The 10,864-nt window shown below is 39.3% G+C and overlaps 1 protein-coding gene across 2 annotated transcripts in view; it reads left to right on the top strand.

Moving 5' to 3' along the window:
* UBE2H (ubiquitin-conjugating enzyme E2H) overlaps positions 1-10,864 on the top strand; it is a 112,431-nt gene that overhangs the window by 60,533 nt on the left and 41,034 nt on the right. For both annotated transcript variants that reach the window (XM_006861128.1, XM_006861129.1), the window contains exons 2-3: positions 8,867-8,943; positions 9,583-9,657. In XM_006861128.1, coding sequence (XP_006861190.1) covers positions 8,867-8,943; positions 9,583-9,657 — 152 coding nt within the window. The remainder of the gene's footprint in view (positions 1-8,866; positions 8,944-9,582; positions 9,658-10,864) is intronic.

Genomic DNA, 10,864 nt, shown 5'->3' with positions numbered 1-10,864 from the left:
GGAGGATCAGAGAAAAAGAGGAAGACCCCCAACGAGATGGATCAGCCAGGTGGCATCATTGATGGACTCAAGTGTGGCAGCGGTGGTGAGGTTGGCCTAGGATCGGACATTGTTTCATTCTGCTGTGCATGGGGTCGCTATGAGTCGGTTCCGACTCGATGGCACCTGATAACAACAGCATATGCATGTGAAAGCTCACCATCTGCTCCACGGAAACCCTATGCAGGGTCGCTGTGGGTTGGCACTGACTCTACAGCACTTAACAACAACAACAACAACAACAAACTTCCTATTTATTGAGCTCTGTGTGAGCTTTGCACTAGGCACTGTGGGGGCTCAGCAAAGAAGCATACAGCCTCCAAGGGGAGGCAGCACTGTTTTAAAATAGATGTTTCCATTAGGATTTTGCAGCAAGCCACCCACCTATTTGCATATTTCTGTATTATTTTTGGAGAAATTATATGTTGCCTGTGACTTGGAAGTTTTCAAGATGAGATGTTATTATCATCATCCTGAAGGTTGGGATTCTTCTGGTTGTCTTCTCTTCCTCTGCAGCCTGCTTGATAGGTGGAGTCTGCCTCTGGAACAAAGGGATGCTTGCCTTACATTTCTCACTTCTAGGCTTCGGATTGAGTTCTAGGTCTTCCCCACCCCCAAGTCTCCCTTCCCAGGGGAGGAAACATTTCCATTATAAATCATTTTATAATTGTTGTTGTTAAGTGCTATTGAGTCAGTTCTGATTCAAGGCGACCCTTTATAGGGTGTCCAAGGAGCATCTGACACAATCCAGTCCTGATCCTGAAGCCCCACACCTGAGTTTTAATTATGTTCGGTTCCAAACATCTCCCCCTCTCCCACCGCCGCTCTCTCAAGTCAGTTCCAGCTCATGGTAAGCCTGTATAGGGTTTCCAAGGTTCAAATCATTGTCGGCGGGGACAGTCTCATCTTTGTTCCAGGGAGCCATTGGTGGATTTGAATCACCCATCTCGCCTAAGCCTTGGCGCCACCAGGACTCCTTAATTAAGCACCAGGCATCTGTCAAGATCTTACCTTCTTAAGTGTTTAAAAGATTTTTTTAAAGCAATTTTCTAGATCATTTGTTTGTATTTTCATTGTGGACTTGGTGATATGTCTCCAGTGTCTTTTGTGTATGGAATCTTGCAGTTCTTTCTCAAAATGTTTTCCCCCAAGTCTAAATTGTATTCTAGGTTTGCAGGTTTGGCACAGGCTGTTTCACCAGTTGGTAGGTCTTTGACCGTGGATCAGAGCCGACTTCTTTCCGTAGGAGCACAGCGTAGTCAGATAGATGAGCTGCTGTTTAAAACAAAAAGGGGGGAGGGGAGGCTTACAAATAAAATTCAGTGGTTTCATTTATTTTTATTATAAATATTTTTAAACACAAAATCAAAGATTAGTGTAATGAATCCCATTTTCTTCTGGCTGAAATATATTTGAGCAAATCCCAGGCATTATCATGTGGCCCCTGCATACATCAGTACACACCTTAAATGTTTGGACGTTTTTCTTAAACACAAATTTTATTATCACACTTAAAATAATTCTTTGATAGAATAGTCTGTTTTTTGATATTCTGTCATTTGTACCTTGGAATCGAGCTGTAACAAAGAGAACCACATTGGGAAAACTGAGCTTATGACTAAACCTCTTATCAGTTGCACAGAGTAATAAATATCCTGTTTAATTAGCTTAAAATACATTGTGAAATTATGTGTATACATTTGTAAAGCTTTAAGTTAACGAGTTAACAGAACACATTGTCATAAAATTAAAGCGCTGTCCCTTCTTTGTAGCCTCTTCTGTCACTGAGCCATCTCCGAGTTTGAGTATCTGACTTGATAGAGAGAGGGGTCGAAGAGAATAGTTGCAAAGTCATGGAGACCTTTATTAACCAAAAATATCAAAATGAGAAGCTTTTCATTTCTCAACATAGTCTTCCTTTAGATCTGTGCCCTGCTGAAGATGCTGTTTCCATCTCTCTAATACTCCCCCAAAGAATTCTGTGCGTTTGCATTTATGCCACTTCAAAATGATCATTCTGGCATCCTCAAATTGTTGTTATGTGCCGTGGAGTCGGTTCCGACCCATAGCGACCCTGTATAGGTTTCCAAGGCTGTAAATCTTTACGAGAACAGAAAGCCTCATCTTTCTCCTGTGGAACAGCTGGTAGTTTCGAACTACTGACCTTGAGCTTTGCAGCCTGATTTGTAACCACTATGCTACCAGAGCTCCTTATCCTCAAATTAGGTTTCTTCAAATGTTCTTTTTGAGTTTGGGGAACAAAAATAATTCTGCAGGGACAGGATCAAGGCTTGGAGGGTAGATGATGGGGTGAGGTTTCTCAGCGAAATGCTAATAGGACAGCCCTTGCTACCCTTGAAGAAACAAAGTTCTGAGCACAACTTTTCTGATCTTTTTCACACTGATGGAGTTTTCCATTTTCTTAAAATGTCTTCCTGCTGTGCCCCATGATTGTACTATGTCCTTCAAGAAAATCTATAAAGATGACCCCTTTGGAATCTCGATGAACAGTGGCTATAATCTTCTGAACTGACCTGTCTGCCGTGAATGTAACTGTCCCACCAGATACTTGCAGAATCTGTTGATTGGATCTTGTTGTCTGGATTTTATCAGTAAATCTAAGAATCTTCACCATTTTTGACCCCTTCCATAAAATTGTCTTCATTAGTGTTGGTCTTTCTTAAAGGACGGATGCAAAAAAGATAAGCACCAATCAAGCTGAAAGCTTGCTGAAGCCAAAATGTTTTTCACTTAAAATTGAAACTATTGAACCATGTGCGATCCCATCTTCAGTAACTATCGCATCAGTGCTGGTCCAATGATCTCCTTCCACCAATCTCTAGATTTCAGCCATAGTTTTTTGTCAAGGTTGATGGTCTTCCCTTCATGGTCTTCCTAACCTTCCTTAAAATGCCTGATCCATCTAAAAACTGTTGTTGTTTTGTTTGTTTTTTTCATGTGGGGCAGCATTCCCATAAATTTATTGCAAAGCTTCTATGATTTGAGAAGATAGCCACTTGAATTTTATTAAAAATTTTATATTAGCTTTGACTTCAAAATCATTTTTTGCCATTGCACCAAAAGGTTTTTTGGTTTTTTTTAAACCTTTGGGAAGGCACTTTCATTTGCTTTATGGTCCGTAGGTGGAAGGTGAATCGTAGATTAAGTAAATTAAAAAAGAAAGCTGCTTTTCTCTTGTGGCTCTAGTAGATGCTAAAACTGTATATTCTCTGTAGTGCAACTTTAAAAAGGTTCTTGTGAACTCGTGTAGAAAGCATAAAAATATTTTGGAGGATGCAGGAGACAAAGCTGCTTAAACTCAGAAAATAAGAGAAAAGAAATATATATTATTTTGTTGAGCCTTGCTTTTGGCATTGTTTTATTGCCTCCAGGATAGAGATAAATGAAGAAAAATATGCCTGTAACCTTTAAAATATGTGGATTTTGTCCCTGATAGAAGCAGCCCTCCTCCCCTTCCTGCCTTTCATCCTTTTTCCTAGGCTTATTTTTTCAATAGTGCTTGTTATTTTAATCATTTTTTTGTAGAATAATCAGAACACAGACCTTTGCTTAACATCTTCCCCCCTCATTTTCTTAAGATTTTCTTCTTAAACAGGAGCCTTTCGTATTGGACCAGAAGTATTTTTAATTTGCTAATAATTTAGGCCAAGGGATATCTCTAATTATTATTCTGCTCAGAGGCTTTCTTTGTTGATGATACACAAAGCCATGTTCTTCGTCTTCCAGTGTGGTGGTATTTTTCTTAGACATCTTTATGAAGCTACTGAAATTTGATTCCTCCAGAATGTCGCCTGTCTTGGAAGAGTGTTCTTTTCTCTCAATGTGAAGTCTTTGTTTTCTTAAATACTGGATCCTTGGCAGGAAAATGCAGGCTTTTTTCCCTAAACTCTTTGAGGACTGTAATAGTGAAGTTCTTTTAAATCACTACTCTAGTTAAATGATGATGACAGTTGAGATTATATTAGTCTTTAGAAAAATTTGGGGAAATTCAAATATGAGCAAAATTAGAACAATATGACGAACCCCCATGTACCCATTAATCAAGACTCTGTAATTATCAAATCAGGGCTAATACTGTTTTTTTCGGTCTCCTAAGCCACCCCCTACCTCCAAATGAGATTATTTTGAAACAAATCCTAGACAGCATGTATTTTCATTAATACTTACATTCTAAAATAGAAACTTCTTGATAAACATTAATCCTCCAAAGTATTTTTTAGTGATATTTTTTCATTCATGGGCTAAGACATTCATAATCTCTTAATGTAATATAATGTTTATTGTATTATTTTACCAAAAAGGCTAGGTAATGAAGCTTACTGAGTCTCTTCAGCCCTCCAGTGTGATTCATCTCAAGGGGCCATGGAAACAGACTGATCGGAACAGATAGAGAAGGGAACGCAGGTTTTGCTCCTAGTGCTCTACTCCCACGGGCACAGCTCAGGAACACTATACCCCTTTTTACTTTCTAAACTCCTGAGTCCTAGGTCCTTGACCTTGTCATTTGTGTGGCTCAGGCTTTAGCCTTTATTAGCTCCTTTCTTGGGTAAAAGCTTGTGTGCTGTTGATTCAATTCTTATTCCTACGTGGGGGATTTGAACATCCCCGCTGCTCTGTGGGAACAAGGCTGTGGCAGTCTGCTCCCATAAAGACCACAGCCTCGGAGCCGCTCTTCTCTGTCCCACAGGTGGTTAGGAGTTGATGGCAACAGGTTTTATGGAAGTTTTACAAACTAGTTGAAAATCACTTCTAAACTCCTGATGGACATGCTTGGCCAAGAATGTCAGTTATTTCTGAGCAGTTTGGCATCATCCTTTAAATAATTAGATTTGGTCATCCATGCCGTTCAGGGAAAATTAGGTGGTGGCCATGGCACAAAGGAAATGGACCTGCATTCCTGGGAGTGTTTATCATTATTTTACTGAAAATGTGGATTCCTCCTAATAGTGGAATGCTGAGTGTGTAAAAAGGCAGTCTTCTGTGAGTAACTTAGATCAGGGTTGAGTAAATGTGATTTACGGGCTTATTTAACAGATTTTTTTTCTAGAACAGTGTGTCTGAAGAATCTTTTGTATTCTCAAGCTTGGAAACAGAGAAAGTAATGAAGGAATCTTCTCATTAGTTGCTGCCCGTGTACTAATCTCAGTCTGAGCAGCACGTCTCAGAATTAGATCATTATTTTTGTCACTTCAGCTTGCCTTCTCATGGCCTGCCCTGCCCTTGACTTTGATGCAGAGAGGAGAAAGACACTTGTGGCCTTGACCATAAATATACACAGCAGCAACAACAGCCAAGTAATTTTATATTTTTGTGGCAAGTCTTTCATTCAGTGGTGGCGGAATGACTTATTTTTAATGCAATGTTTTTCTTTTCACTAAACCTAAATTATTTTCCATCTGATTTTGTGTCTGTGCCATTACAAGGCAGAGCAAATTTTGCACAGCTTCTCATTTTGCAATCGTGGTCGAAGTTTTGTTGAGTTTGCTTTTAGCATTTAACAAGAGGTGGTCAGTGTGAACTCTTTAATTTCTGGTCAGATGAGTATTCGAAGATAGACCTAGTGTATCTGGCATATTAGTAGTGACAGAGGGAGAGAGGAGTTGTGTGAGCAATGGTTGCTCATATTTTAATGTGATAGGAGACTGTTCTTTGGAGAGTAGATGTAACTATGAATTAAATTCCAAACAAACCCTAAAATGGAAGAAACCCAGCTTTATTGCATCCACGTGTAAAGGTTAGAATGAGATATCTGCGTTTATCCAGAATGATACCCATGTGGATAACTTGTAAATTTAAATGATTAGTTAAGAGTAATCACTAATGAGGTTGGTGGTCTTTAAAAAGCCCATGAGCGGCCATCTAAGGTGCATCTATTTGTCTCTCCCTGTCCAGAGGAAAGAAGAGTGATGAAAATCAAAGATGCATGAAAACAATTAGACCAGTGGACTGATGGACTTGTGTTAACGTCAGTCTCTACCACCCTGAGACCAGAACTCGATGGTACCTTCTGCCACTGCCAACTACATAAGAAGGTCTAAGATAGAGTGGAAGAAAATGTGTAACAAAACCCAAAATGATTAAAAAAAAAAAAAAAAAATTTAATCAGCTAGAGACTAGTGGAACCCCTGAAGCTGTGGCCCTTGGCCACTCTTAAGGTCTGCAGCTGAACTCAGCTCTGTAGCTGAGGGTGGGGGTCCATGCCTCCAGTCTCCAGGGACTTGTACTGATTTGGAAATGAAACAAGAGGTTATTCATCAACACAAGGGGAAAACCCAGTGAATGCTATTGCTCACAATTTAGGCATGCCTCACTGGACAATCATGATCCTCAGAAACAAACAAGAAACTCTCCAAGCGATTGTCATGTTCCTCACTTCTTCATGCTCAGAGTTTTCTGCCGCAAACCACGTACTACTCTAGAAAGAGAAAGCTTTCATTAGTCAAAGAAACACAGACTGGCAGTTCCTCTGAGAGCAGAATGAAGATGAATGATCTCATGTAAAAAGCAGGCAATACACATGTAGAACAATGTTTTATAAAAATAAAGTGCTCTTTTCTGAAAGATACAAGACTAAGGAAAAGGTTAAGTGCCGACTCATAGCAACCCTGTATAGGGTTTCCAAGGAGCGGCCTGGTGAGGTTGAACCACCTACCTTGCAGTTCAAACTGACCTTGCAGTCCAGCTCATTAACCCACAGTGCCACACCAAAGGGACATATCTCAGCTATGGAGACATTAGGACCAAACATGAAAACAAATCCCTCTCAGCATATTAACAGTCTCTGCTAAGGCACAAAACTTGTTGGAGAGGCTTAAAGGAAAAGCAGGACGAGATTATGATGCATTTTGCACAACGTCCAGATCACATAACCTCCTGTTTCCCAGAACGTGTCGTGAGTGTTAAGTGACACATGACTGTCTCATGCCAGACTTCTCAGGTGTGCTAATCCATAGTCTGAACACTAGGTTTTATCCAGTGCTTTCTTTTTACCAGACCTTATTTTTAAACTTTTAAAATAAATTTTAAGATATGATTTTGCCCATTTCAGCTTTCTAGAATTGGCCTTTCTTTTTTGGGGCTTTCTAGTTTGTGTGTGTCATTGCTCCGTAATAATTCCTTATATAAAGAAAGATGTACCAATTTTATCATGTTAAAATCATTTTCTTCCTCGTTTCTTCTTTGTCTTCTACAGTGTTGGATGAAGTGTCTTTTCATTGTTTGTGAATCTGCTAATGTTTTCCTTTATGACTTTGGATCTTGGTATCATAGCAAAGCCTATTTATTCTACCCACTAGAGTGTTTAAAAGGAGCCCTGGTAGTGTCTTGGGCTAAATCTTGGTTTGCTATCTCAAGGTCAGCAGTTCAAATTCACCAGCCACTCCTTGGGAAAAGCCTCTTTCTATTTCCATACATACAGCCTTGGAAACGCTGTACAGTGTCGCTGTGAGTGGGAACTGAGTCCATGGCACACAGCAACAGTGGAATTTTGTGTTTTCTTTTCTTTGAGAACTTTCTTCTTTATATTTTATTTGCTTTATTGAATCTGAATTTGAATTTCATTCCTGTCATTAAAACAAGGATGATTCTTTTTAAAACTGCAAATTAATTTAGACTTGCAGTAGCATTAAGTTTGAGTGTTTTGCAGGGTGGTTTGGTAGTTGGTTAGGAAGAATGTACTGACCAGAGCACACATGCCTTTGCCCACTGATGAAGCAAGAAATAAGGCCAACTTTCCTATGTGGAGACTATTTGAATCATTTTTGTTTGCTTGGTATTAAAATAATAAGTTTTCATTTATTAAGAATGAGATTAAATTAGCTTTGATCAAATAATCTCACTTACATATCTCATATGGATTCTGTTCAGAGCGCTTGAACCACAATACACCTGGCCTCTTGTAGTCCTCATGGCTTCCAAGATAGGAGGCCGGCAATCCAAATGCCCATAAGATTGTAAAGATAACAGTATTTTCTTTAAGAGATCACTTAAAAATTCCTGTGACTTCTTTCTCTTTGGTATAATTGTATAATTAAAATGAGCTTTGTACTGCTTATTGAGAAATATGCTATCTGCCTCTTTGGTCTGGTTTGGTGGTTTTTAAGTGCAGTAGGGTTCGAAAGCACCTTTCAGTAGGGGCAGTGCTGGGTTAGACCACAAAGGAAAGCCATAGAATAGGTATTAGACCAGTAGCTCCCTCTCGGCTTCTAATGTGCATCAGTTTGGTCTCTATAGTGGACTCAGTGCTGTGTTTGAGCCCATTCTTAAAGCCACCTTGTCAGTCCACCTCGTTGAGTGGTCGTCCTCTTTTTCACTGAAACTACCACGCATGATGCCCTTCTCCAGAGACTGGTCCCATCCTGATAATATGTCCTAATATGTGAGACAAAAATCTTACCAGCCTTTCTTCTAATCCAAGGCCGATTTGATTTGTTTGTTCTACTGGCAGTCCATAGTATATTCTTCGCCAATACTATAATTCCAATGTATCAATTCTTTGGTCGTTTTTATTCATTGTCCAGGTTTTGAATGCATAGCAGTTAACTGAAAATACTGTGGCTCATGTCAGGTAAACCCTAGTCCTCAAGGTGACATCTTTGCTTTTTAACATTTTAAAGAGATTTTTGCCACAGATTTGCTCAATGCGGTACATTGTTTTGCAAGGCCGACAAATCACCCTAATTATTATATATAATAATGGCTTCATGTCAAAATTTGGTAACACTTTGAACGACATATTTGGGGATCTAATCAGTGCTCCTTCCAGGTAATATACTGTCTGTGTAATTTCCTTTACCTTTTACCTTAGCATTGAGAGTAAGCACGAGGTTACAATCCTGGGAGGACTGAATGAATTTGTAGTGAAGTTTTACGGACCACAAGGAAGTAAGTACATGTGCTTATTTCTATTCTGTTACAACTTTTACTCTATTAGCAGACAGTGAGAAATATCAAGGACGGATGGTTTGGTGGTATGTATAGTTTTTTGTAAAGTAAATTTAATTGAACTTTAATAAAACTGGTGAGGAAATGTTGTTCTAGTCATAACATAATTAATATGTTTGCTCTTTTATCCCTATGTGACAATATTAGAATTGTGAGTTTAGAATGGCTTGTGGGAAGTTTATGGGTGTTTTTTGAGGATTGGTTTGTTGTTGTTGTTTTGAGGTATGGGGTTACTTGAGATGGGAGGGAAAGGACCATGGCTGTTCTCACCAAATAACTGAATAGTTTTAATACTTTAAAGAAATAAATTTGGGGTGGAAAATGAATCTTTGCATATTCTCTAATTCTGGATCTTTTAAAGAAAAGATTCTGACTCTGAAGATGTGAGTCAGAATCAACTCGATGGCACAAGGGTTTGGTTTGGGGTTTTTACTGGTTGTGATACATCCCTGGCTTGTGAAGGAATTCATTTGCAAGATTCTTAGAAAAGATAAATGTTTAAGGTTTAATTTACCCTCAAATTTATGTTCTGATTTGGAGGCACAGTTCTAATACTTACCATTTGTCCTTTTGTTTCAGCACCGTATGAAGGTGGAGTATGGAAAGTTAGAGTGGATCTTCCTGATAAATACCCTTTCAAATCGCCATCTATAGGTATGTAGCTACCCATCTCTCCCCTAGAAAGCTGTTGTAACCACAGGGAAAAGACAAAGTAAACCCACATTACATTTGGTGGGAGGTAACAGATTCCAGAAATGTTTACTTAACTAAGGAGTTCCTTTTTGGGCTTTGGTTAGAGTGCAGGGCTTTGTGGGAATTTCCTACTGTGACACTTAAATCTTCGCATGATAGTAAAACTCTAGATTCTTCTGTTACTTGCAGGGTTATATTTAAGTAAAGAAGTTTAAAACCCACTGACCATTCAGGCTGTTAGGAAACTTATAAACATACCTTAAGTCTCATGTCAAATGCCAGATAGTCAAAATTAATGTTCTCTTAGAGCAACTTTTCTTATTCTGTCATTTATAAAAATTCTTCCTAGATTCTACTTTTCCTTTGTTCCCACCCACTCTAGATACCTAGACGATCTTTTTCTATTCTCCCCAACCCTAGTCTTTGTAGCCTAGCTCTACAGAATGGAGTTGAATCCTCAGTGGGGTTGGGGTTGTACATTTTCCTCAATTTCTTCTTCCTCTGGTGTTCATTGGTGATGTTATTAACCTGTCTCCTCCATTACGGTTCTTTACTGACCGCTAAAGTCTTGTAGGAACAGTTGCTGTCAGTTAAAGACTGGCACCCTGAGGTATTGTGGGAAAGTGTAGAGTGGTGGGAGTTTAGCTAACTTCAGGCTGCTTTCTCCGCTTCAATCTGTAAATCATTTAAGCTACTGACCAATTTATAGTAAAACCAAGAAAATAAGATTGGATAATATCGAGGCAGGACCAGACTCTTTACTGAAAAATAGCAGTTGGCATGCTACAGCTGGTGAATGTTTTTACCCCAGCATCCTAGTCAGAAAGAAAACAATATAGCTTGTGGAAGATAACAGTAAGTATATAAAAATGCAGTCCTATAGCCTGTCAAGCCGGAGAAAGATGAGGCTTTCTGCTCCCGTAAATATTTATAGCCTCGGAAACTCTATACAGGATTACTGTGAGGTCGGAACCAACTCCGTAGTATATAACCACCACCACATCCTGTCAAAATATAGAGATTTTTCACCAATAAGGGGAAGTGAGGGAAAAACAGCAATGAAGCTGTGAGCTAAGCCCTACAATGTTCAGTAGACTCCTGTGAACCCGGATGGAGACCTGGTTGGCCAGCAGTGTGGCAAGACCTGGGGACTCTTGGGCCCAGAGTC

Source organism: Chrysochloris asiatica, unplaced genomic scaffold, assembly GCF_000296735.1.
Source record: "Chrysochloris asiatica unplaced genomic scaffold, ChrAsi1.0 scaffold00041, whole genome shotgun sequence".
Lineage (NCBI taxonomy): Eukaryota > Metazoa > Chordata > Mammalia > Afrosoricida > Chrysochloridae > Chrysochloris > Chrysochloris asiatica.
This window is presented reverse-complemented; position numbering and strand designations above follow the sequence as displayed.